Here is a 25,692-nt window from a genome sequence, read left to right on the forward strand (position 1 = left end):
CCTATTGTACCAAACTCATACTGAACCATGACCCCAAAACCGAGGTACATACCGAACCGTGACGTCTGTGAACCGTTACCCCCCTAATCAACACATCCGAAAAACTGCTTTGTAAGGGGCAAGCACCACTTTTCACAGTGGGCTGAAAAGAGCCAGACCCAAGAAAAATGCAGCTTTGAAAGGAGTTTTGGCAATGGTGATAAGACTTCTTGTGACGGGCACCAGGTCAGCCCTTAGACATTCAGAAGCTCAAAAATTGCACTGCTTAACAGATGATATGTCGCAATAATTTTTGTTACTGGCATTTCATAAATGTCTATATAAGCGTAAAAGTACTCCCCCAGAACATACAACATGAACTGGAGGGCAATTTTGCACATTTGCCCGCGGCACATTTGTTTTTCATGATCAATCAAGTTTGCACCCATTTTTGCTGAGTAAATCAGGCACCATGTGGGGAAAAAAACAACAAAACCTCGAAAGTATGATGGAAGGGGATATCGTGGTTTGGGACTGCTTTGCTTCCCAAAGGCACGGACTCATTGCTATTATTGACAAAAAAGAAAAACTAATTCCAATGTCTATCAAGACATTTTGCCGGAGAACTCAAGACCACCTGTTTGTTAATTGTAACTTAACAGAAGACAGGTGCAACAGGTCAACGATATAAAGGGCAGAAGTACTGTAAATCAACAACCGAATGGTTTCAACAGGAGAAAATATGCCTTCTGGAGTACACCAGTCAAGAGTCCTCACCTAAACCTGATTGAGATGCTGTGGCATGACTTCAAGAGAGTAATAAGCATAAGACATCCCAAGAGTACTGCTGTACAGAAACCATTTCGTAAAGAAGATTGGTCTAAAATTCTTCTTGATCATCTGATCTGTAACTACGGTGCAGAAAACATTTGGTTGCGGTTATTGCTGCTAATGGAGGTTCGACCAGTTATTAAATCGAGGTCCATATACTTTTTTCTTTTATTTATTTAACCTTTACAATGACATTGACATGTTACATGTGCAGTAAACATGGAAACATAACTGTGTTGGCAAATATATATATATATTGTTGTGTCATAAATTAAGATCAGCCCGTATTTAATGACCAATGTAAGCAGGAATCCAGGTAATTTCAAAGGGGTTTTGTCTTGCAACTGTACAAACTGGATAATACAGTAAAAGACAGAATCAGAAAAATATACCTATTTATGTTGATTTTACATGAACAGTACTCACTTTTTGCACAAGAATACTCTTACTCTGAATGCCATAATTTGGATCTTAACCAGCAGTAAGTGACCTGTCAAATCTGAAAGTCGTGTACAATTTGTGATGGAAAAAAAACAGGGCTGACATCAGAATCAGAATCATCTTTATTTGCCAAGTACGTCCAAAACACACAAGGAATTTGTCTCCGGTAGTTGGAGCCGCTCTAGTACAACAGACAGTCAATTTACAGAACACTTTGGAGACATAAAGACATTGACAAAAAACAATTGTGCAAAAAGATGCAGAGTCCTCTAGCACTTAGAGCAGTTCGAATGACTAATATTGCAATAGTCCGGTGCAATGACCATTGTGCAAAGGGCGCTGAGACTTCAAGGGGTGTATGCGGTTTAAAGTGACGAGTAGTGCGATCATCTGGGACAATGATCGAACATGCAACTTAACGTACTTTTTCATGGCCGATAAAGTGCAAAAATGTTCATAAATGAGGAAATAAAGACATCTATTGCTGGGCTAAAGCTACCTCTATGAACTTGGCATTTAGAACATGTTAAAACAAAGAGAGGAGATATGATATCCCGTTAAGGTCTTACATAATGACCACTAGACACATCAGCCAATGTTTTATTGCGACCTTAGCTTGATGAGGCACTAAGATGTCAATGGGCAGCCATACTGACTAAAGAGCTAAAGCGCTTTCAGAATGAGCCTGCAATAAAGTCAGGAGAGAAAAGCTGCTTGCTGGAACCTTTCTTGTTTTACTGTCTAGAATAAAATTGCATTAAAAGAACCCCCTCTTTTAAAGTACTCTAAAATGCAGTTTAAGAGGCTGTGTTAACTTGTAACAATGGTGAAAGCATGATTGCGTTGGTTAAGTATAGTAAGGTAGTTGCACAAAGGATCTCAATCTCTGCTGTGCTGCGCTGCGTATAAAAGTATAAAAAAAGTATAAAAAAAAGTATAAAAACTAATTGCCTGGTCAGCAATGGGAACAGCTGGGAGGGGGTGTGGCCACCAGTTGCTCAGCTGAAATGAGGAGTGCAATGATCATCCACAATAAAACTCCTCATTAGTCATGATCTGTCAAACATGGTTGAAAGAGCCTTTCTTCTTGCTTCTTGTTTATTTCAATGATGTCTAAAGTTAAGATGTTTAAAGCCTTTTATGCAATCATGTGAGGAATTTGGATCGCTTTAAAAAATATTTTTAAAGGATTCAAACTCCAAAACCCTGGTCCTCAAAAGTATAAAATATTAGAAAAATCTAAATCAAAACATCCAGCAAAACAACAGTTTAGCTATTCAAACTGATTACAGTTTGTAGGTAGAGTAGTAACTTGGGGGCTAATGCTTCTTACATGTATCGTAGCATGCAGATGTACCAACAGGGACTGAGTGTGAAATCTGTTTGTTATTAACATCAGTGATGTGTGACTTGATCTTTGATAAGATAGTGATCAAGGCTAATTGAAATATGCATTCGTAGTATAAGCTTAATTTCACTTTTATTTGTATTTATATTAAAACACATCCACGACGCAGCTTGATCACCGGACCACTTCCTAACACTACATTACAGCAACTTTTCTGATTTGCGGCATACAGTCGCAAAAAAAAAGGATGTGAACCCTTTGAAATGACCTGATTTTCTGCAGAGGCAGGTCATAAAATGTGATCTGATCATCATCTAAGTCACATCAATAGGCGAACAGTCTGCTTGAAATAATACTATTCAAAAAAATTCTGTTTTCATGTTTTTTATTGGACACACCAAGTATACATTCAAAGAGCAAGGTGGAAAAAATATGTGAACAGTACCAGTTTTGCTCAACCAGTTGTTAAATCCAGTGATCCCTATACTTTTTTCTACCCTGCACAGTGACATTTACATGTTGTGTTCAATAAAAAACATGGACACATACAGTATAAGGGCCGTTCCACCGAATCAGGAAATCAGGAAATAAAATGTATAAATGCATGAAAAACGTAACTCTCTTTTTTTAAATTAAGCAGTTTTCTGCACATTTAAATTGTTGAATATTTAATTAATTCGAAATTTAAAAATACATTCAAACTACATTTAACACAGAAAAAAAATAGTGTTGCCTGTATGCACGTCTTAAAATTACTTTATCATGAAATATAACAATTTAAATGAGATGTCCTGATAATTTTTTTTTTTTTTGCACCCGAGTCCAATTCACTTGATTCTGAGTATCTGTCAATATTGAGTCCCAATCTGATACCTAATGTGCCAAGTGTCAACTTTCTATTAGCATAAATGCCAAGTGGCTATGTTTAATGTATTTTGTAAATCTATGCTAAAATCCTATTTACTGTTACTTACAGTTCTGTTACTGAAATGAAGAGTTTCAGTACAATAAAATAATTACATAAAAAAAAAAAAAAAGTTGCCTGAATGGGCCAATACACATTTTGAGTAATTTAATTTGTGCATTTTCAGATTTAGTTTTTTTAAAAAATATGAAATTTAAGTTTATTTTCAGAGACTTGACCCTTCAAAATAAAAGGCTACAAGCTTAAAACAAGAAGTCAAATTAAAACTTGCACATATAAACCATTTGACGCGATGAAACAGAATACGGGGCAGCTATATAATTTTAACAATGCTGTCAGTGAATTCAATGCTCAGTCAACTGGGTGAGTGAAACAAAATAAAATAGTTAAAACAGTTAAAATAACTATTTTAACAAAGCTAAATTTAACTTTTAGCTGAAACAATTAATGAATATTAAGTCAATTGGGTTAGTTCCACACAGATTGCCTTTTAGCTCGGAGGTTTGATATTGATACTGGTTATAAAAGAACCTTGAGTCAAATGTTCATTTTAGTCTATGCTGTGGGCTGCTAAGAAAATTGATGTTCATAATTTGGACACCCTTTTTGACCCAGCCCCCTAAAAGAATCGGAATCGAGAATCGTTTGGAACCGGAATCGAACTAAGTTTATAATTTCGATATTATTGTATTATATTGGCGGAAGAAAAAACAAATGGCAATTTCCACTCTTGTACTTAATCTAGCAACTGCTTCTATTGTATAATACAGTGTGATGGTTACTATGGTGATAATTGGTCAGTGACTGCTTTTCTCAATGTCTTTATGTCTCAAAAGTATACTCTGTCAATTGACTGTCTGTTGTCGTACTAGAGCGGCTCCAACTATCGGAGACAAATTCCGTGTGTGTTTTTGACATATTTGGCAAAACAAAGATGATTCTGATTCTGATAGGGGGTTTTACATGAAGCCTTCTATTCCAATTATAATCTGTTTAGAAGCCGAACCGATTGAAGATGCTCGATATAAACACCTCAATTTGAATAAAGAGTCTGAATCCGAAGAGAATTTCATTTGGTATCACAGGGGTGGAATATTCCTCCTGCCAAACCAATCAGAAGTACATTTTCACACAGCACTCTCTGCGCATGATTTGTCTCGACGTAAATGGGCGGTGACGTCAACGTTTATGAACGGCGTAAATATGGCAGCTCCCGACCAGAGCTCCTACGCGATGGAAAGCTTGTTTTTAACTACTTATAACTTATTTTTATCAAGCGGTTGTTTTAATAAACGTGTAAACACAATCCCAACAACTCCTAAATAGATGACGGACCTCCATCTTCATAAATGACCTGACGTTCATGTCGATGTCCGCATGTCACACAGCTGTTCCAATTAAAGCTACAGTATTTATGCATGTATACACCCATTCGGAACACATCATGTCACGTAAACAATTGATCAGCAATGTTCAATCAGAATGATTTCAATCGGAATGACAAAACCCGGCTAATGACTACATAGAATAATTTTTAAAATGATCAAGATAACTGTCAACTATTTGACATCCCCCTGAATCGATAATGCTGTCAAGTCGATGGTCCTATACAATACCATAGTTGATAACCATTTTGATCATGTCTACGTCTGTCTTTTATAAGAACTCAAATGAGATAAGGCAGAACTGGCACTTACCCTGCCATGCCAAATCTTTTTTTTTTTTTTTTTTTTTTTTTTTTTTAAATGAAATAGTCTTGTGACAGCCTTTGGCCTCTTCTCACAAGGATTCGGAGATTTGTTACCAATACTACATGGCAATATTTTTATTTTGTTTGTTTCATGTAGTATTTTTAATATAGTACAAAATAGTATAATAGTATAATGTAATATGGTATAATATATAGTATAATATAGTTTTTCGAAAAAGTTGTTTTAATATAGCAGTCTGTGAAAGATGCCATTTGGATTCCTGCATATGAGGTGTTTTGACAATGAAGCTAACTTTCACTGCTGTCATGCAATATGCCCACACAACTCATGCAGTGACACAATTGCAAAATACTGCAGTTGGAATTCAATAAACTTTTTGCATGAAATCTTACTCAATATAATATATGCACACGCGGACACTCACAGGTGTAGATTAAAGCCTTACACAGTGTTAAAAGGCTTTGTGGCACTGAACCACAAAGACTATGCATTTAATAAGAAATGTATCAGTTATCTTTGACAGGCAACATGGACACCCACTAAAACTCCCAACACTCAGCATTACAGTAAGGATCCACTTTAAACCTTTCAATCAAACATTATAGTCAGCATTATGTGTGACTGTATGTACTAGTGTGTGTCAGTGTGTAGTTATGCGTTTTGATGTGAAACTGTCTTACAGTACTATATGGGTTCAGCCTATGAAGTGTCACAGCAACACAAGGCTGTCTGGGAGGATAAGAGTGTGGGGTCTTATCAGCTACAAGCCAGACACACACAAACACACACTCTTGCTCACACACACACAAATACGCACACGCACGGCACACAGGGTGCACAACAGGAAATCACACTCACTCATATCAGCTATATAGTAACACTTGCCACCTATCTTCCTTTGGTAAGGGGGTTTGATGTGTGGGGGAAAAAAGCTGCAGGAAAGAAGCAGTGGAGTAAAGGCCAGGGGACAGGCCTGCAAACTGAGGGGTGAAGAATGAAAATTCAAAAGTGTTGAGGTCAGTAGAAGTGATAGTGAAAGATAAAGGGCCTAAAAGAGCAATGTTAAATTCTTTGGAGGTCAAGAATGATGAGAAGATGGCGTTTCTGATCACAAGTTACGATGGCTAACAGTTTGCTTTTAGAAAAACAAGTAAAATGTCTTTAACAAAGACTAGACTTTACCAATCTGATTGGCCTGATCCTGTAAAGTCTGTAAAACATACAGTAGATACATGGAACAAAAGCCATTCGAGGACACCAGTCCAGCTCCAAAACATTGTTTTCCCATAGGAAATAACAAATCATTTGAGCAATTTTTACAATTGTTCCATATTACACAAGAGTATAAAGATGTATAGCGATCTTATAACATACGACCATCAAACATTACTTTCTTAATACTTTGAATGTGACTCCTTACTTAACATACACTAATTTTTGGTGCATACTAGTGCTGTAATTTACGATTTGTAATATTCGATTAATCTGTCAATTATTTTTTGATTAATCGATGGATTGGAAAAAACTTTTTATATTTCCATCCCTTTATTAAAAAATAGGACATTATTTCTAATTGACGGTGCAGAAAATGCACAAACATAAATGTGTAAGTCATCCATGGTGGCAGTCCAATCTTTTAGAAGAAAATTTAAAAAAACACTTTCATCCTCTGCACAGTAACCATTAACAGTATAGATTTCGACTGATTTTGGCTGCAGCAATTTAAGGCAACATGACACAATCTAAGTTTACTTGTAGAGCTGAGGATGCCTCACCATAGGTGCCCGAAACACAGCAGGCAGAATCTATTTGGTGGAGACCTGCCAGGAGGACCGACTGTAAAAGTGTATTTTTTTTTTTTTATGTTTCCCTCAGAAAACGAGCAGCACACAGAGGAGAGGGGAGCCGTGACTCATGCAGGAGAGAAGCCCTGAGCAGCCCATAAAAGTGAGTAAAGGGATGCTGAGGATGTCGCAGTTGCTGGCTTGTCACAGTTTATTCATAGCCTTTTACCACTCATATCATGTGTTTTTCCTTTGTTTTATGACTGTACTATATACTTATCCTAGCAAGTATAAACTTGATGTTAAATTCAGCCATTATTTTAAAAACAAACATCTTTATTACTGGCATTTTAAATAAGTTTGTCAGTTCTTAAAATTTGAAGCAACGGTATAGAGTAAGAATGTCCCAATCACATTTTTTGTGCACCAGAGTCCAAATCACTTGATTTTGAATATCTTCCCAATACCAAGTCCGATTCGATACCTCAGCAATGCATTAAGGCCTCTTTATACTCCCGCGCTCGCACGGCCGACAATGTCCGCATTGCATCACGTGACCCGAACCATTGGGCCCACGGCCCCTCTGCGTCACTTGATGCGCACACGGCAGAAATTGTTGCTCATCATCTCTCACGATTGGTCCGTTTTAGTCACATGCTGTGACAACGAACTCGGCATTCCCCTTGGTTCTACATACCACATGCCGCCTTCTTGATTGATTTTGCAGCATAATTAAACATCATCTGGTCATCTAGGTCCATTTGTTCTAGCATACACCGTTCCACGGTCGCCGTGGTTGTTGCTTTGTTCCGGAAAGGAAAATAAAAACGGCTAACAGAAATGGCCAAAAAATGCAGAGGAAACTCCACCCTGTAGTGTCCCAGCCAATACCAGCCGTAGCAACACCCCTGACTTGGTGGAGAACTGCAGCAATTTTCAAAACAGCGCGCATGGGTTGCGCTAGAGTATAAAGGCAAACTGCGTGCGGGATAGCTGCAGTGACGTCAGCGCAGTCGCCGCCCGCGCGAGTGTATTTTCTTGCCCAGTAATAGCTTCAGAAATTGATTCTTGCCCCTTATTTTCAGCGGAAAATTACTTGATCGGCCCCAATTTCCAATCATGTGACCGGATCAGGAGAACTCTAATATAGAGTATTCATTTTCATCTTTGAACTAGAGAAAGCAATTTCTGAAGCTATTAATGGAGTACATGCAAACACATAACCGAAAAAGAAAGACGGCTGACACTGGCCCATAAGTCCATGTTCCTACCACTTTCTGAATATATAATATTTTTGAAAACCATGAAAAAAAACCTAAATAATAAATACAAATTATACTTTTAAAGTGCAAAATAACAATTCAAGTTCAATTCAGTTATTTTTTACTGTCAGTATATGGTGGGAACAGCATTTGCTTTCTCCACGGGCGATGGCATTGCATCTGGGGTATAGTTTTATTCACTCTTGGTGCTATGTAGGTCTTAACCCCCTCAGAGGTCAAGGCAGTGTGGTGCACACAATGAGATACACACTTGCAGTAACAAAAAAAGTAGAAGTCACAATCGAATATTTTTAATATTACTAATTTTTCACAGAGTTTGAATATATTCCTGAGAGTATTTTTATATTGCCTGTTTGTATGTACAATCCCAATGGGGCGAGGTTCACCTCTTTGTGAACAAGTGCGTGAGAAAATAGTTGAACATTTTAAGGACAATGTTTCTCAACGGGCGGCACGGTGGCCGACTGGTTATAGCGTCAGCCTCACAGTTCTGAGGACCCGGGTTCAATCCCCGGCCCCGACTGTGTGGAGTTTGCATGTTCTCCCCGTGCCTGCGTGGGTTTTCTCCGGGCCCTCCGGTTTCCTCCCACATCCCAAAAACATGCATAAATTGGAGACTCTAAATTGCCCGTAGGTGTACATGTGAGTGCGAATGGTTGTCTGTTTGTATGTGCTCTGCGATTGGTTGGCAACCAGTTCAGGGTGTACCCCGCCTCCTGCCCGATGACAGCTGGGATAGGCTCCAGCACGCCCGCGACCCTAGTGAGGAGAAGCGGCTCAGAAAATGGATGGATGGATGTTCCTCAACGTACAATTGCAAGGAATTTAGGGATTTCATCATCTACGGTCCATAATATCATCAAAAGGTTCAGAGAATCTGGAGAAATCACTGCATGTAAGCAACATTGAATGCCCGTGACCTTCGATCCCTCAGGCGGCACGGCATCAAAAACCGACATCAATGTGAAAAGGATATCACCACATGGGCTCAGGAACACTTCAGAAAACCAATGTAAAAAAAACAAACTATGTTTCGGCGCTTTTTGTGGACCGGTGCCTTTACATAAAAAAAAATAAAAAATAAAAATCTGTAATATTTTGTATTTTATTTATTTAATTAATGAATGTATTTATTTATTTCAAGGCTAGCCCCTTGGGATGCATTCTCTCATTTATAAGGGGTCCTTTCAACACCAACATCCAAAATAATAATTAAAATTAAATCATAATACAAATACAACTAAACACACATGCACACACACAAACACAATGCTACCCTAAGCTTAGCCTCCCACCAACCACCCAATATTTCACAATATGCATGTACATGTATTTTAATACATAATATACATAATGTACACAACAACGCACAAGAGAAAGCATTGTTTTATATTAATAATTTTGACATTGATTTATTATTTGAAGCATTGTTAGTAATTTGTGCAAATTGATTTTAGTGAGGTTAGTACACAGTCATCACCATTAATGCAATTGTACTAATCATTTCCTAAAGAGGCTTATATAATACAGTATAAAGACACTAAAAATGAAATAAAACACTAAAGCCTAACGTATTATATCATGGACATATGGGGCCAGTACAGGTTCTGAAAGGGCCACCACAACTTGGCTCACCTAAAAAGGCTAAATGTCAGACCCTGCATAACATAATTTGTGCACTCTGTTCATCCATACTTTGTGTGCGTGAAATCTACTGTTGTCCTAACTCTACTTCAATTGTTTGAGTTTTTGTTGACTATCTCCATAAACTGACTTTAAACTACACGCCAGAAAACCATCCAATCATCATCCGACTGGTCTGGAGTTGACTACTTTTGCTTTTATTACTTTGAATATGCACGACTGATGACACCCAACAAAACTTAAAATTGATCGACTGAATCCAAATTGAGTCAGCCGACTTTTAAACAACTCATAAAATGAGCAAAAAACATGGCAGGAGAGGGAGGAGGAACAGAGGAGTTAAATGAATTGACTGAAGTGACTGAAGCTATCCGTCACTATGAGAAAAGGCCCGGCACTACTACATAAATAATTTACATAACTAGATCTAATGAGTGTGATCCAAACAAATCACGGCTGAATTACAAATGCTTTTCAGCATTAGTTTGGCATAGATTGTCAAAGAAAGAAAATGGAGGGAGGAGATAGAATATTCATCTCTTGAACAGTTGAAACATACACATTTTCATGCGCAGAAAAGGATGGAGAGACTCAACAGAGACTGACTGAGAACTGGCATGCATGCATAAGAGAGAAGCGAGTGAGTGGAATACTAAAAGAAAAAAAAATTCACAACAAACAAACAGAAAATAAGGCAGAAGAAGAAAAAGAAGAAAGTCATGAAAGGAGATTCTGTCCTTCCTTCTTAGTGACTGCTGCTGAAGTTCAGGTGATGAGTGAACATTCACAACAGCAACCACAAATCCATGGAACCACAATTGAAGTTTTCGACACAGCACAATCGCAGTTACCTCCTTGTCTCTAAAATGGACTTAAAAAGCAGAGGCGGCAGAAGCTCAGCTTGTAACTTTTAGCCAAAAACAAGGATATTGGGACTAGTAGAGGTGCGCGTCTGCTTCTTGTGCACTGTCGAAGTGACAAAGCACCACCGAACTTATCCCTTGTTCCTCTTTGATTGAATTCAAATCCAATGAGCGATGGTGATTCAAAAACTTGTAGAAGAATAAAAATGCATTTTACAGTTGTACATTAGCATTTCAAATAATCCTTTTTTCTTAGCATTTACAAATTCATGTTTTGTAACAATGCACGAAAAAAATGACGCGTAATGATGCGTTTAATTATAGTAATAAGCTATTCCCCTTGCAGTCTTGCCACATGTGAAGGCAAATATTGTCAGGAAAAAAATACAAAGAAGACATGCTTGACAGCAGGTCAAGGGGAAAATAAGTAGATCAGGCGACATAACCTGAGGACGCCTCAATGTGACCAGCATCTACAAGATGACACATAAATAGAAAGACTAAAAACTCAGTTGCAGCTATACAGCTTAAAGAGAGTGAGGAAGATTCCTATTATCTGAAAAACAATATAGGTGGGGCAGAAAGAGGAAATTACTGTCAAAGTAGATTTATTTAGGTAAATTCTCAATACATGATCATCTCAACAACTGACCGTTTCATTACTTTGCACGAGCTGTGAGACAAATACAACCATACAGACTCAAGGCCCCTTCTCCTGTCAACACTCTGTGAGAACAATTCCACCAAAACAAGTATCATATCATAAGTAATGATTTCAGCATATTTTTGAATGTTTGTTAGAACTGTTTGACATTTTGGGAAATACACAATTTAACATAATTTACAGGTACACTGAAAGACGAATTATTTTCCCATTAAATGAACACCACCAAAGACACGTATTAATGATACTGATTCAACTGCAAAGATGCACCTTACAATCTAAATTGTCTTTTATGGCTTTTTTTTGTGTGTAAAAACACAATGCACTCATCTGTACTCAATATATCCCACCTATTAGACTTCTGTCTGACTTACATTTCAGACAACAGTAAATTTGTGTCACCCTAAAAAAAAATTTCTCTGTCCATTCAAACCACCAGATCACCGACTTCAGTGGTCTAAAATGGTTGACATGCAGTCATATCTAGCAGTGTCTCCAGATGACTAAAGTTCAATTGAGGTGTTGTGTCACTGTCTAAAACAGATAAATAACTGGATGAGCCAAAATGTTCTTCAATTAAACCACAACAAAACTGAGTTAATTGTTTTTGGCAATAAAGAAAAGAGGATTGCTGTTAGTAAATACCTGGAGTCACTCTCTTTAAAAACCAAAGATCAAGTCCAAAACCTTGGTGTTCTGATAGATTCCGACCTGACTTTCAACAATCATACCAAATCAATTACTAAAACTGCCATCTGAATAACGTATCCAGAGTGAATGCTTGCATGTGTCAAGCAGACCAGGAAAAGATCATACATGCTTTTATCTCAAGTAGACTTGACTATTGTAATGTTCTTCTGACTGGACTCCCCAAAAAAGGCATTAATCAGCTGCAGCTCATTCAGAATGCTGCAGCTCGGGTTCTGACCAGAACAAAGAGGTCAGAGCATATTACTCCAATTCTAAAGTCTTTACACTGGGTTCCAGTCAGTTTAAGAATACATTTCAAGTTCTGCTACTGGTCTATATGTTACTCAACGGTTTAGGTCCTGAAAACATGAAATAAATGCTAATGGAATATAAACCCAATAAGGTTCTGAGATCCACAGACTCAGGTCAAATAGTGGTGTACAGTGTCCAACGCAAACATGGTGAAGCAGCATTTCGCTATTATGCTGCACACTAATGGAATAAGTTGCCAACAGAAGTGACGTGAGCCCCAAGTGTGCATGTTTTTAAGTGCAGGTTAAATTTTTTTATTGTTTTTGCTTTGTTTTAAATGTTTATAAACTGTTTTTTTTTTCTTTGTTCTTAAATGCTTTTAATCATGTAAAGCACATTGAGTTACCTTGTGTATGAAATGCACTATATAAATAAATTAGCTTTGCTAAACAAAAATAGCACTCTACTGTATTAAAAAAAGCGAGATGAGGGAAAAGAGAAAGTCAAGAAATAATCTGGATTTATAAAGTGTAACTACCATATGTTGGGACAAGAAGTCACAACAACAAATGCTGTAGGTTTGTATGTCTGCTTTAAGGGCGTGGCCTAGGGAATGACATCAGGACCATAGCTGGTTAGTCTTTGTTTAACTGTCTGAATGTGAATTTTGGCCAACAGTAGCTGCTCACAAGTGTTTGCCTTTTACATTTGTGTTTGACTGTATCATATAATAAACTGCTGAAAGTGCATGGGCCACTATAGCTCTCTTTTATTGTCACATCACTCAAGCAGCGGCGTATTGGAAGCTTAATCGTTACTCAAATTTTGGCTTGCAACACAAAGCAAAACCATGCAACTGCTTCTAAGTTGGAAAAACTTGCAAGTTAGGTCACTGTAAGTCAAGGTACCATTGTATAGAAGATGCATCGATATTTGTAACCCTGAATTTAATCAATATTCAAAGCATGAGGTGGCGAGATCCCCACCCCTACTGTTGAGAGTCGACTGAAGACACTGAAATTATGAGACAATATTTTGTTGAAGGCGCCACAATGAGCAACTGGTTAGCACATCTGCCTCACAGTTCGGAGGACCTGGGTTCAAATGCGGCCTCGTCTGTGTCGAGTTTGCATGTTCTCCCCGTGCCTGCATGGGTTTTCTCCGGGTACCTCGGTTTCCTCCCACATCCCAAAAACATGCATAATAGGTTAACTGAAGACTCTAAATTTCCCGTTGGTATGAAGGTGAGTGCGAATGGTTGTTTGTTTATATGTGCCCTCCGAATGGTTGGCGACCACTTCAGGGTGTACCCTGCCTCTCGCCCGAAGATAACTGGGATAGGCTCAAGCACGCCAGCGACCCTAGTGAGGAGAAGCGGTACGGAAAATGGATGGATAGATGTTTTGTTGAAGACATTATGTCACAACTTTAAGTTCTATTTTTTTGTTTATTGGCTGTTACCTTAGTCAGTCTATGAATAAATACACTGTAAACAGAGAATAACTTTCGTAATTGTAGGGGTAGCCTGGGAGCAACAATGAGCAATTATTTTATTCTGCTACTATCACCAACTATGACTAATAGTTATAAATGTTAAAACAAAAACAAAACTGCCTATAAATGCAACAAGCAAAGAAAACACTCAATTTAGTACAGGTCAGAGCTGAAAAAAAGAGTCAATAGCGCTTGCACAGTGTTAAGATTTCTAAGCCACGATCTAAACTTAGCAGCTCAGCCTATGACCTGAAAATTAAAGGATTACTCAGTAGTTTATCATGGCATCATTTTAACGATAATATTGGTCCCTGGGAGCAGTATCAGTACCAGTACTTTGCAAACTCTGTCACTTTGTAAATATACAAGTCTCAAGATAGCCATAATTCTTCATGCATCTGAAGCTGCCTTGGACATTTTATCCTCTCTTTGCCCCTTGCTGACTCCAGATGCCGCAATATAGGAAGTGCTTACATTGGTTCTTTATTTGTGCAGTAGTCAGCCTTAAGACAGAAACACAACACAAGCCAGATATATCTAGCAAAGCTGAGGGGATGAATGAGCAACAGTTGACGGGCAATATTCTTCACTTTCCATGACTATATTCCTCTATTTCCTGAGGGGTATATTACAGGATTTAGCGAGGCAAGGGTCCACCGCTGCTGCCCTAAGTTCCTTTCAAAAATTAGTTTCATTTCTTTTCTACTGTCTGTCAGAATCTCAATGCTGAACTCTCGCCTTTTCCTTTTGGACTCAATTTTATATTAAGCTATTTCCCGTACATACATAAATCCTGGTTGACTCCTTGCGAAGGAAAATAAGCAAAGTATATTTCCTGTCTGTGGATGTAAACCTCCAAAACCATTCACATTAGTGACCACTTTCAGCACACGCCGCCATAACCATGTTTCCTCAGTACACTTTTTATTTTCATTTGTGTCAGATTCTTCTCTCAATGTACATTATTACTCAGCCCCTAAGCTAGACCTGAGCAAAGTATCACACACGGGCCACACATCTAGCACGTTGGCCTTTTCTGTACGGTCCACATGAGAATAAGAAAAAAAAATAAACCCCTATAAATCCATGTATGCTGTGCTTTTATTTTTAAAGTGTGATTTTATTTTATTATTTTTTTTTTTAACAGTCGTGGTCACCATTATTGGCAACCATGAATTACGAAATGTGGTGTATCTTCTGAAGAAAACGAATCACGCGAAAAAAAAAATTCTATCGAGAATCCGTTTGATACAAAAAGAGCAAATGATAAACAATATTTTATGGACAGATGAAACAAAAATAGAGCTTTTTACCAATGCACACAAAGAGTATGTGCACAGACAGCGCAATGACACCTTTAAGGAAAAGAAAACCCTGCCATCAGTCAAGCAGGGAGGAGGATGCATAATGCTGTGGGGCTGCTTTTCTACATCTGGTACTGGAGGCGTTGACTGTTTCACAGGTATCATGAAAGAAAACAAAAACAATTTGAGAGCCAAATGTCTTGTCTTGTGGCCTCTTTATACTCCCGCGTTCGCGTGGCCGACAACGCCCGGATTGCATCACCTGACCGACGAATTGGCCTGCGCTGCTTGACGCGCACATGGCAGACATTGTTTCTGAGCGTATAGTGGAGGAGAACTGCAGCACACTTTCAAAACACCGTGCGTGGGTTGCGCTCGAGTATAAAGACAAACTGCGTGCGGGATAGCCGCAGTGACGTCCGCGCGAGTATAAAGAAGCCTTTACCCAGTGTAAGAAAACTTGGTTTGAGGAGAAGATCATGGGTTCAATATATTGTCTCCAAGACAAAGACCCAAAGCACACATCGAAAAGCACACAGGAATGAACTTTACTGGAATAAATTGACTTTTTTTACAATGGCCAGCAATGAGTCCTGATCTCAATACAACTGAAAATCTTTGGGAGGGGCAGAAATCGGCCACTGGGAAAAGAACCTTGCAAATGTTCAAGAGATTAAACACATTGCAAAGCAAGAGTGGGAGAAATTACCACCTGAAAAGTGCAAAAAGCTCATAGATGCATACAAGAAATGTTTGGAGGCTGTCATCGCTGCCATAGGGTGTGCAACCAAATATTAAGGAGGGGTGCCTTGATTGCTGCACATGCTGTTTTCTGTTTTTCTTTTTCTTGGAAATTACAATATCTAAGTTGAAAAAAAATTTTTTTCTTTGTTACATGACTTTGGACCTCTAATTAAAAGATCCTTATATGTTTACATATCTATTTATTTTTTATTATACAGGTTACGCAAAAAATGAAGGGGGTGCCAATAATGGTGAGCTCGACTGTATGCATGTAGAGGTGACTGTGTAACAGGCCCTCCAAAGGTCATCTTAAGCTTTAGAAAAGATAATACACGATGCCATTTTTTTATGACCTGACTGCAAAATAATTATTTATAGCGGTCAAAAGGTAAAGCCATCTGCTTAGTTTGTGGCACATAGGTTGAAGTGTTAAATTATTTTGTTTTTTATTATGTTTTGCTCGCTGAAATGAAAAACCAACAAGGACCCTTTACAAGGCTTCATGCATCCAGAGATTTAGCTTCCAAAACACTTACGTTATATCCCACAAAATTGCTAGAAACAGTAACCTCTGTCGATGGAGTGTATCAGGAATGCTTGGTGGACTCTGAAGAACTAATATGTCCTGATTAAAAGGAGGCGTCTGATAATGTAGCCCTCTCCTGACAAACTGACATAAGCAGGACTGAGTACTCTGTGAAAAGTCTAGACCTTTAAGTGCAAGCACAGGGCGGTAAACTTTGACATTTTTTCACAGGCTTTGGGTGAGAGCTGCAACGTTAACGGTACGGTCAGCTACATTGTACATGGGATAAGTGTGGACTTCAAAATTTTGAAAAAACTGGCAGCTGTCCAGTCAATAAACGGGACTGCGGTGGGGAGTAATTTATTTATAGGGGTAAATGAATGTTTGGACCATTTGGGACTCAAATGGGACAAGCTAGCAGGGATGACAACAAAGGATGGTCCAAATCTAACAGGAAATACATGTTGGTCTTTTGAAGAGAATGCAATATAAAGTGACAAAAATTTACCCGAGCAGAAACTAGTAATCTGGCATTGTATTATCCATCACGAAGTGTTGTTAAAGTCAGTGCTTAAAAACTAACTAACTAAAATTACACTTTTGTGTGTGGGTGAAGCACCACTAAAGAAGAATCCGGCAGGAAGGATTTAGGGACCAAGTTTCCTCTGAGCATGTGTCGAACAACGCCACCCAAGCGCTGCAGCCCCCCTACGCTTGAATTCTTTCTTTTTCTCCTTTTTCTTCAAATTCACCTGTCGGGAGGATCGACCCGCCTGCCTAAATCTTGTTCGGCGCAACGAGAGTACAACTTGCTGATTACCGAGTACAAATTGGTGCATAATTGTGTGATACTAACAGTCACAGAAATTCCGAGCTCTCGCATTGCTCCCCGCACATCCTCATTCCACTCTTACGTCACCAGTTCAGCCTTCTTTACGAATGTTATCTGTACCCTTTTGTAGTAAAGTCCCCCTGACTGTTTACCCTGTAGTTTTCCTTTGTAGATTGAATAAAAAATTATCTAAAATTCTACTTCCTTTGTGTGTTTGAGTGAAATACTAAAACCACTATAATCGAGAACTATTCATTTTTATTAATGTACCGAGCCTTCTAAGAACTGAGATTGAGCTAGGTCTTTCGTCGGCCTTCCTAAAATTTATGAATATATAAAAGACAAAGATAGTTTGATTGTAACATTAGACGTACGTCGAACTACACTGGAAGTAAAGGCAGGTGTTCACTTTCCGACGTATTATTTTCCAAAATGAATTACGCTTTTATCCAATACACGCTACACTTTATTGTGCCTTTATTGCCTTAAGACCTTTTCACACTGCACTTCGCAAAGTGCAGCACGGCATCGACGAACCCATTCATTGCTGGAGTGGTTTCAGAATGCTAACAACCAAAAATTTTGGCGGACTTGTACAGTAAATAGCATGGAGAAAATGGAGGACGTAATAATAAATGCGGTGTCCCAGTGTCCCGTGCTTTGGAACACAAGAGAAATAACAAATGGTCTACTTCACGTCCAAACCAACGGAAAAAGCCTCCTGGATATACTTCCTGGTAGACCGTAAAGGAACAACTTCCAAATATGGGCAGGTTTGTGCCATGGCACTGTCATCACTGCACCTTGTCCAGAGGTGAACACCAAGAAAACAAAGTGCAGTGGGAAAAGGCCTTGAGTTTTTTTAGCATATTCAAAACTACTGCAGTTCATTTACTGCTCTATAAAACTGTAGCAAATTAACATTGATAATCAGCATAAAATTGACAAAAAAAAAATTGTTAGTCATTAAACCCTTATCCGAGTGCTGGTGTGCCCCTCCACGCCTGGTGTAAAAATATTACTAAGTGGAGGAAAAGAAAAACAATTTTCGCAGCACAGCTCTACGATCAACTATACAATGTCTCATAGGATGCTTTTCTAACAGTGGATAATCACTGCATGTATTTGTCAGTTCGTTGTTCCCCTTTCAACTCGCTGTTGAAATATTGACTGTTAATTTGTCCATTCAATTATTTGTGCACACATCTAGTGTTCTGTCGATGCCTTCCTAATGTACTCCATTCCATTTGTATGCAGAGTTAATTCAGAAGAAACGTGCTGATGAGGCTGTGCAGCAGGGAAGTTTAAGGCAATGTTTTTGGAATCATTACAGTTTGATGAATATAAAACTGATAATCCCCATGAAGGACCTACCGTGAGGAAAAAACATGTTCAAAATACCATAAAAGTGGAATTAAGGAAATGTTCTCTTTTGAACCCAAACACAAGTCGTCCCGCCAAAAAAATTTGTCCCTTTGAATTGGCCCGCGAAGGCTTTGTGTGCAGTCATGTGTCTCCCTGTGTGTGTCATTTGATTTGTGAACTGGAATCAAACAACACTCGTGGTAACATTTGATTTATGCAAATAGACATCAACGCGGAAGTAGAAGTCTAAGTCTAAAAATAGATCGCGCACGCAATAATTGATTAATAAAAGCAGAGAGCGGCGTGTAAAAAGTATTGGAATGGCAAGGTCAATTCCTTTGGTTTTGTTGTATACTAAAGACATTTGGATTTCAGATCAAAATATGAATATGCGACAAAAGTTCACAATGCCAGCTTTTATTTCATGGTATTTACATCTAGAAGTGTTAAACAACTAAGGAAAATCACCTTTTGTTTGAAGTCACCCACTTTTCAAGTGACCAAAAGCATTGGAACACGTGACTGATGGGTGTTTCTAGTTGCTCAGGTGTTGCCTTTTAGATTGATTGCTTAAACATTAAATAGTGCTTGCTTTTGGCTTTGGGTTTCACCTGTGAAAACTGCATTTGCTGTTAAGCAAACATGAAGCCCAGAGAGCTGTCTATAGGAGAAAATAAAACCATTTTGAAGCTAAGAGAAGTGGGAAAATTGATCAGAGCTATTGCACAACCATTTGGCAGAGCCAATACAACAATTTGGAACATAATATAAAATGTACATACACATCTGCCTGTACTATGATTTCCAACCTTTATGGAGCCAAGGAACATATTTTACAATTGAGAAATCTCACAGCACACCAACAAACAAAAAAATGTGGATACATTAATTACTGTATTTACTTCCTGCCATCTAATAGAAGACCATTCATTTGTTCTGTCTGTCACTATGCCTCACTGGTATAAATAGAGGAACAAAGATACATTATTTATTGTAACTATATTTTTTTGAGCAATTAAGTACACACGTGTATATATAGCAAATGAACAGGTCATTTAAATAGACACATTCCTCCATCTTGTGATTGGATCGGTGCTCGGTTATCATTTTTTTAAACTCGCTGATCGGTGATTGGTCCCAAAAATCCTGATCGTGTAAAGCCTAATTTAATATGTATTATTCTTTGCACCAATTTGAGGAAAATACACCTCCCACACAGTCCAAGATTTTTTATATGAATGAATATCAATGGTTGGATAGATAATCTAAATAAGTTCTTATGGTAGCATTGCTGAATGAGTCTTTTTGAGCAAGAGCTCCACTCTTACTGTAATGTCATGGAGAGGATCTGAAAGAGTCTGCAAGATGGAGAGGAGTTCGCTTCGTGATCTCGTCGCTCACTGATTCAAAAGTCTTAATCTTCACCTCCAAATGTAAACAGCTTTATTCATAACTTCATCCATCTGGTTCGCATCCCTCAGACGGATGTTTCTCCCCCAGCAGACAACAACGAAGTAAATGCAACTTGCCTCCACAGACTACATGGAATAACATAAATTGAGGGGGGAAATATCTACATACACACACAGCTGTAAAGGCACTTTTAAGTAACATTTATACATTCTCATACTAGTGCAAAAAATAAGTGAACCACTGGGATATACAGTCCATACAATCCAGTGCCAGATGACAGTGCAAACAAACCATTGCAGGTGCTCCCAATGAATCCAAACTTACTGTTACAGTGGTAACATAAAATACTTTTTAAGTAGTGCTCTTCCGTAATATGATGCCCATCGTTAATATTGCTGCGATGGCCTGCGATTCTATGGAAATCATGTATAGAAAGCTAAAGAAATCTTACTATCCAACAAACTGTGAGACGTAAAATGCAGCTACAACATATTCAAATACAAAGCACAAAACTAATGGTTTTTACTGTCATTCAGTAACGTATCATTCGGTGTCATTCATTAGATGTGAAACCATCAGTACCTTGACACACAACGGCGGATTCAACCTGCATGGTCTATCAATCAACACCACAATATTCTCCTAAAAATACATTGTGGCGGTTAAAGCGTTACCTCCTTCTTCTTTTGTCCTCCTCCAGACGGCAGCCATAGCACAAAGAGGACGAAAACACACAGGATCGGGAGGTTAGCAAAAGATTTTACCCAAACAGACGCCATGACGGAAGGATGCTCTGGCTGCGAGACACGTCTCGGCCAAGCGATTGGACGCTGCTTTGACCAATCAGCGTAAAGCGATTATTCGCACACACCTCTGGGTAGTGAAGTTTTTTTAGACGAGAAGGCTGAACTCGAAATACTCATTCATCCATCCATCCATTCTCTGTATTGCTTATCCTCACGGGGGTCAAACAAACACGTACACACTCACACACACACACACACGCTCATAATAAATAAAAAGTTATTTGTACAAAAAAATATGCAGTGTATTAGTACGCCTTTTATCCCAATAGCAATTTTGTATTGTATTGTATTTTTGTAGCACTCTGTAGCACCTTTCTTTGAAATGAAAGGTGATTTTATATTATTATTATTATTGTTATTATTATTATTAAATTACTGTACACATTAAACTACAATGGCACTCAGCAGAACTCCGACCTGACCCGTGGCACAAAAATCCCGTTTTGGATTAGTGCTAAATTGCACATTTTCATAGAGAACTACTTCCTACATATCAATTAATTTTGTCAATAATAGCTGTATTTCACTCAATGACAACAATATACGTTAGAAATCAATTTTTGGATGCTTGATCTAATTTCTATGTGCGAGGTGAGCATCTCAATCAAGAGGGGTGTATTTTTTTATTTTATTTTTTGTCCAAAAAGGTATTTGAGTGTAGATGCCTCAAGAGTAGGGATGTCAAACTCAAATTCACGGTAGGCCAAAATAAAAAAATTGGGACAACATCGCGGGCCAAACTCAATATTTAATGAAAAATCACTGCAATGTCCATGTTTCCCTTCTCTGCAGAAATGTAGCATTAAAGTTTATCATATGACAACAAACTTAAATTTTGCTTAAACACCGAATCTGGAAAAAACAAACTTTAATATTATAAACACGAGAAATCAAATTTGCGATAAAGGACATCAGTGGTATTTGTTTTTTGTTTTGTATTTAAATAGATAACATGAATTCTTCTGTCTCTCTATCTTCTATTTATCTATCTCCAATGACCTTTCTTTTTGATGTAAATCTTTTATCAAAGGCCAACAATAAAACAACCCAAAAAAATAAGATGTCCTTCAATAAAAAGCCAAACTTCAAACTATTAACAGTTCCTGCCTAGTTGATAAAGGGCATTAAAAAAAAAACATTAATTCAATTTTGTTATATTCTTTGTTACAGCCACGTTGCTCCGCACACGACAAACAGTTACTTTAGTGAACAGATAATCTGCCTCCCACCTGTCTTGGAAGTTAACTGTTTTCCTTCTTTCGTGTGGCCATTTTTGGGAAGGGGAAGTGTAAATTTGCCCGAGGAGACTGGTAGCATAGTTACTAACGAAAGCAACAGAAAGGGAAGGGGCGCTCGCCGGTCTAGACTGATGGGCCAACACACACATTCTGGGATTTGTAATATTAGTGGCGCATGTGCAATATACTGGCGGGCCAGCTTTAATACACATTTTATATGGTCTTGCAGGCCAAATATAATTACATTGTGGGCCAAATTTGGCCCCCGGGCCTGAGTTTGACATATATGCTCAAGAGCATTACATCAGTGCTGTTGGCATTTCGATATTTACATTAAGCAGATTCTTTTCTCTGTTAAGATTGATATTAAAACCAAAGCTATCAGCTTTAGTATTGGTTAGGACACCTGCTATATAGCTACAGTATGAGTTGTAACGGTTCATTAGCTAATTGACTAAATGCCAGAACATGGCATTTAATGCTGAATTTTATTAGCATATAAGACAACTAATAAATAAAATACATTTAAGAAATATACTATAAGGCAGAAAAGCAGTGATACGCTAATGGAAATATCTCTGCAATAGAGTATATCATAAGGATCTAATCAAATAGTTTTTACATTGCATATTCTTCCCACAGCCCCTCAGAGGTACATATGTTCATGACATGTATGCATTGATATAAGATGATGCAATTATTAAACAAAGTATCCATCCATGCATCCATTTTCTGTACCGCTTATCCTCACTAGGGTCGCGGGCGTGCTGGAGCCTATCCCAGCCATCTTTGGGCCAGAGGCGGGGTACACCCTGAACTGGTTGCCAGCCAATCGCAGGGCACATCTAAACAAACAACCATTCGCACTCACATTCAAAGCTCTGAAAAAAAATGCCTGGTATACATGAGAAATTACGGTACTGCTCTGTGTCTGGAATAGAATGCGTCAGTGACACGCAGCAGTGATGGAGACCAGAAGATTTTGAAGCTGTGGTGATTATCTCCTTTGACCACCTCAGGAAGTCATTAAACAATTTCTCGAGTCTTATTGACCTAAGAGAAAAAATAATAATTATGGAGCCTGACAGTAGTTATCCATCAATTGGTGCATATGTAATATGAGGCAATCATACATTCATATGGGTTCACAGGCATAACTGCCCTCCAAGAGAAACCATAACTACGATGTGGCCCGTGACAAAAATTAGTTTGACACCCCTGCACTAGAACTAAGGTATTCAAACAGCATGAGAGCCCACTGAAAAGGAGCACACATCATAGCAGGTCTATTATTCATCTTATTATTTATTCATTTTATTTGCCATATTTTTTGAATCCAGGTAAGGTAATTTTGAACAGATTCTCATTTGCAATGCTGACCTGGCTACAGACAGCGGAGTTTTTTGAGACTCAGTTTAGCTTTATGAGCTTTATGAGACTCAGTTTCGAACATTGGTCACTTTTTAAAGTACTGTAATAGTGATTGTGTAATTTCAAATCATTACGAAAGCCTGTATATTGTCTTTTCAAGGATGTGAGCATGGGACTAAATTCTTTCTGTCTTGCAGGGCATCCATTAATGGATTTGCTGCGCTGCTTTCCTCAAGTAAGTTTTACCAGCTGAAAAAAATGAATGGAGTCAGTTTTTTGTGTTTTGGTATGTTACACGTTTGTACAGCATGGCATGGATAAATAATGCAATACAGGTTGTGTAAATTGTCTTATTTGGTTATCAGGTAACCAGGTTGATTGATGCAAGGTTTCATAATATTAGCTCACCTGAGATTCTTGATCCATCTAAATAATTTCATGAAATTGCTTTTTAATTTAAGCTACTTCAGAGTTTCAGAAAACAGCAACTGGTTTTCTGTGCTATCCCAGAAAACCACAGTTTACTGAAGATATACACAGGTTCCAAGACAGATGTTTCTTTGACAGCTACTGAGCTATTGTAAAACCACTTACAGATCTCACGAAAGGCCACCATCCCACACAGTAAAACAAGAAAACTGCTTGTCTGCAGACAAGTACAAAATGATCTAAGCCATTTGGAGAGTGTGGACCCCTGCAGGCCTTCCAAAACATGACTGTCTCACCCATGTCCCAGTTGATGCCAGTTTTGAGAGAATTGGTGCAGTTCTCATCAATAATACCCAGAGGGGTTGTACCTGGTGGCATTTACAAGTCGGAAGTTCAGGAACTCTAAAAGAAACTACCCAACACATCTGCTTCAGTTTCAAGCATTACAATGGACAGTGAGTGACAAATTCCATGATAATTACTGGGCCAAATTAACCGCTAGGATGAATAATAACCCCTTGATTTATGCCCTTACGATCACATAAACTCAATGCCACAGGCTACTGGTGGATGACCAGTGACCATTTTGGCTTGGTTAACTCTTAATATGCATCCAATTTCTGAGGGGATGGCAATTTTTCATTATATACAAATCAGCACTGTGAATTGATTGCTATGTTGCAACTGAAGTCATTAATTGTTTTTTTCCTTTGACCCCAAAGTCTTCAAAGTACAAAATAAGAAAAACAGCCACGAACTTCCTTAATGAATATTACATTTAAGTTGACATGGGATCCAGTATAGCCTTACTGTGATGACAAATTATGCAGAGGTGCTGCTGACACTGATGCATCACTGTATAGTCTCTAGGTGGGAAATACGTACACAGGTATCTGAAGCCAGCTTTTGTTTTCACTAACCCACTTACTACAGACACTATATCTTTGTCTCGTTTATTCTTTCATTCATAATTTTCTACATTACCGTGAGAGAAGTACTGTAATTTAATTGCGTAGCAGTATTTGTTTCTGATGAAGAGTTTTGGCACTGAAGTGATGAATCTGGAACATTTGCATATGTGAGCAAGCAGCTTGTGGTACCATGCCAAGTAAATGACAGACAGAATTAATAAACTGTTTATGGTGTTTTTTTTAATTCAAGAGGAAGCTGAGGGACATGGAGGCAAGAGAAAGACCTGGGGTCGGTGATGTCATGGAGCTGGCACAGGACCAGGTGACTGTGGTTGAGGTCAGTCGCTCCCTTCTGAAAAATATGACAAAGCCTTTACAAAAATGTCTCCTGAAAGACACACCAAAAGGACAGTGTTTATAGAAAAAGAGCTGCTGTTTGTGGAGCATATGAGTGTGAGAGAGGGAGCGCAGTTGAGCGTGCACAACATCAAAAAGGAGGGAGGGGAGAGGGAGCGAGATTTTGGAAAATGGGGGGATTGCAGGCAAAGAGAAAGAGAAAAAAAGAGAGGAAAAAAACAAGAGAAGGCATATCGAGAATGAGCGAAACGGTCATTAATATGATGTTCGTTATCTCTCACTGACTCGTTAACAAATGTTCCTTTGTGTTCTCTAGAGGTTGCGCCGTTAGCCCATCGCTCTGTGTGTGTGTGTATGTGTTCATCAAGTACAGATGTTATTTACCTTTGAATGTATCCTTTAATACATCTGAGACGACATTCAAGCTACATGAACAATAAGAGTGGTAGAAGCAAAGAGAATAATTAAGAATTACTAATAGCGACA

At 38.3% G+C, this 25,692-nt stretch overlaps 1 protein-coding gene across 2 annotated transcripts in view; it reads right to left on the reverse strand.

Annotated features, from left to right (window-relative positions):
• The window catches only part of tusc3 (tumor suppressor candidate 3), an 81,198-nt gene extending 60,315 nt beyond the window's left edge, over positions 1 to 20,883 (reverse strand). For both annotated transcript variants that reach the window (XM_061679415.1, XM_061679416.1), the window contains exon 1: positions 20,769 to 20,883. In XM_061679415.1, coding sequence (XP_061535399.1) covers positions 20,769 to 20,873 — 105 coding nt within the window. In that variant the 5' untranslated portion in view covers positions 20,874 to 20,883. The remainder of the gene's footprint in view (positions 1 to 20,768) is intronic.
• Between the last annotated feature and the right edge of the window lie 4,809 nt (positions 20,884 to 25,692).

The sequence above is a fragment of the Phycodurus eques genome, chromosome 6, assembly GCF_024500275.1.
Source record: "Phycodurus eques isolate BA_2022a chromosome 6, UOR_Pequ_1.1, whole genome shotgun sequence".
NCBI classification, from domain to species: Eukaryota; Metazoa; Chordata; class Actinopteri; order Syngnathiformes; family Syngnathidae; genus Phycodurus; species Phycodurus eques.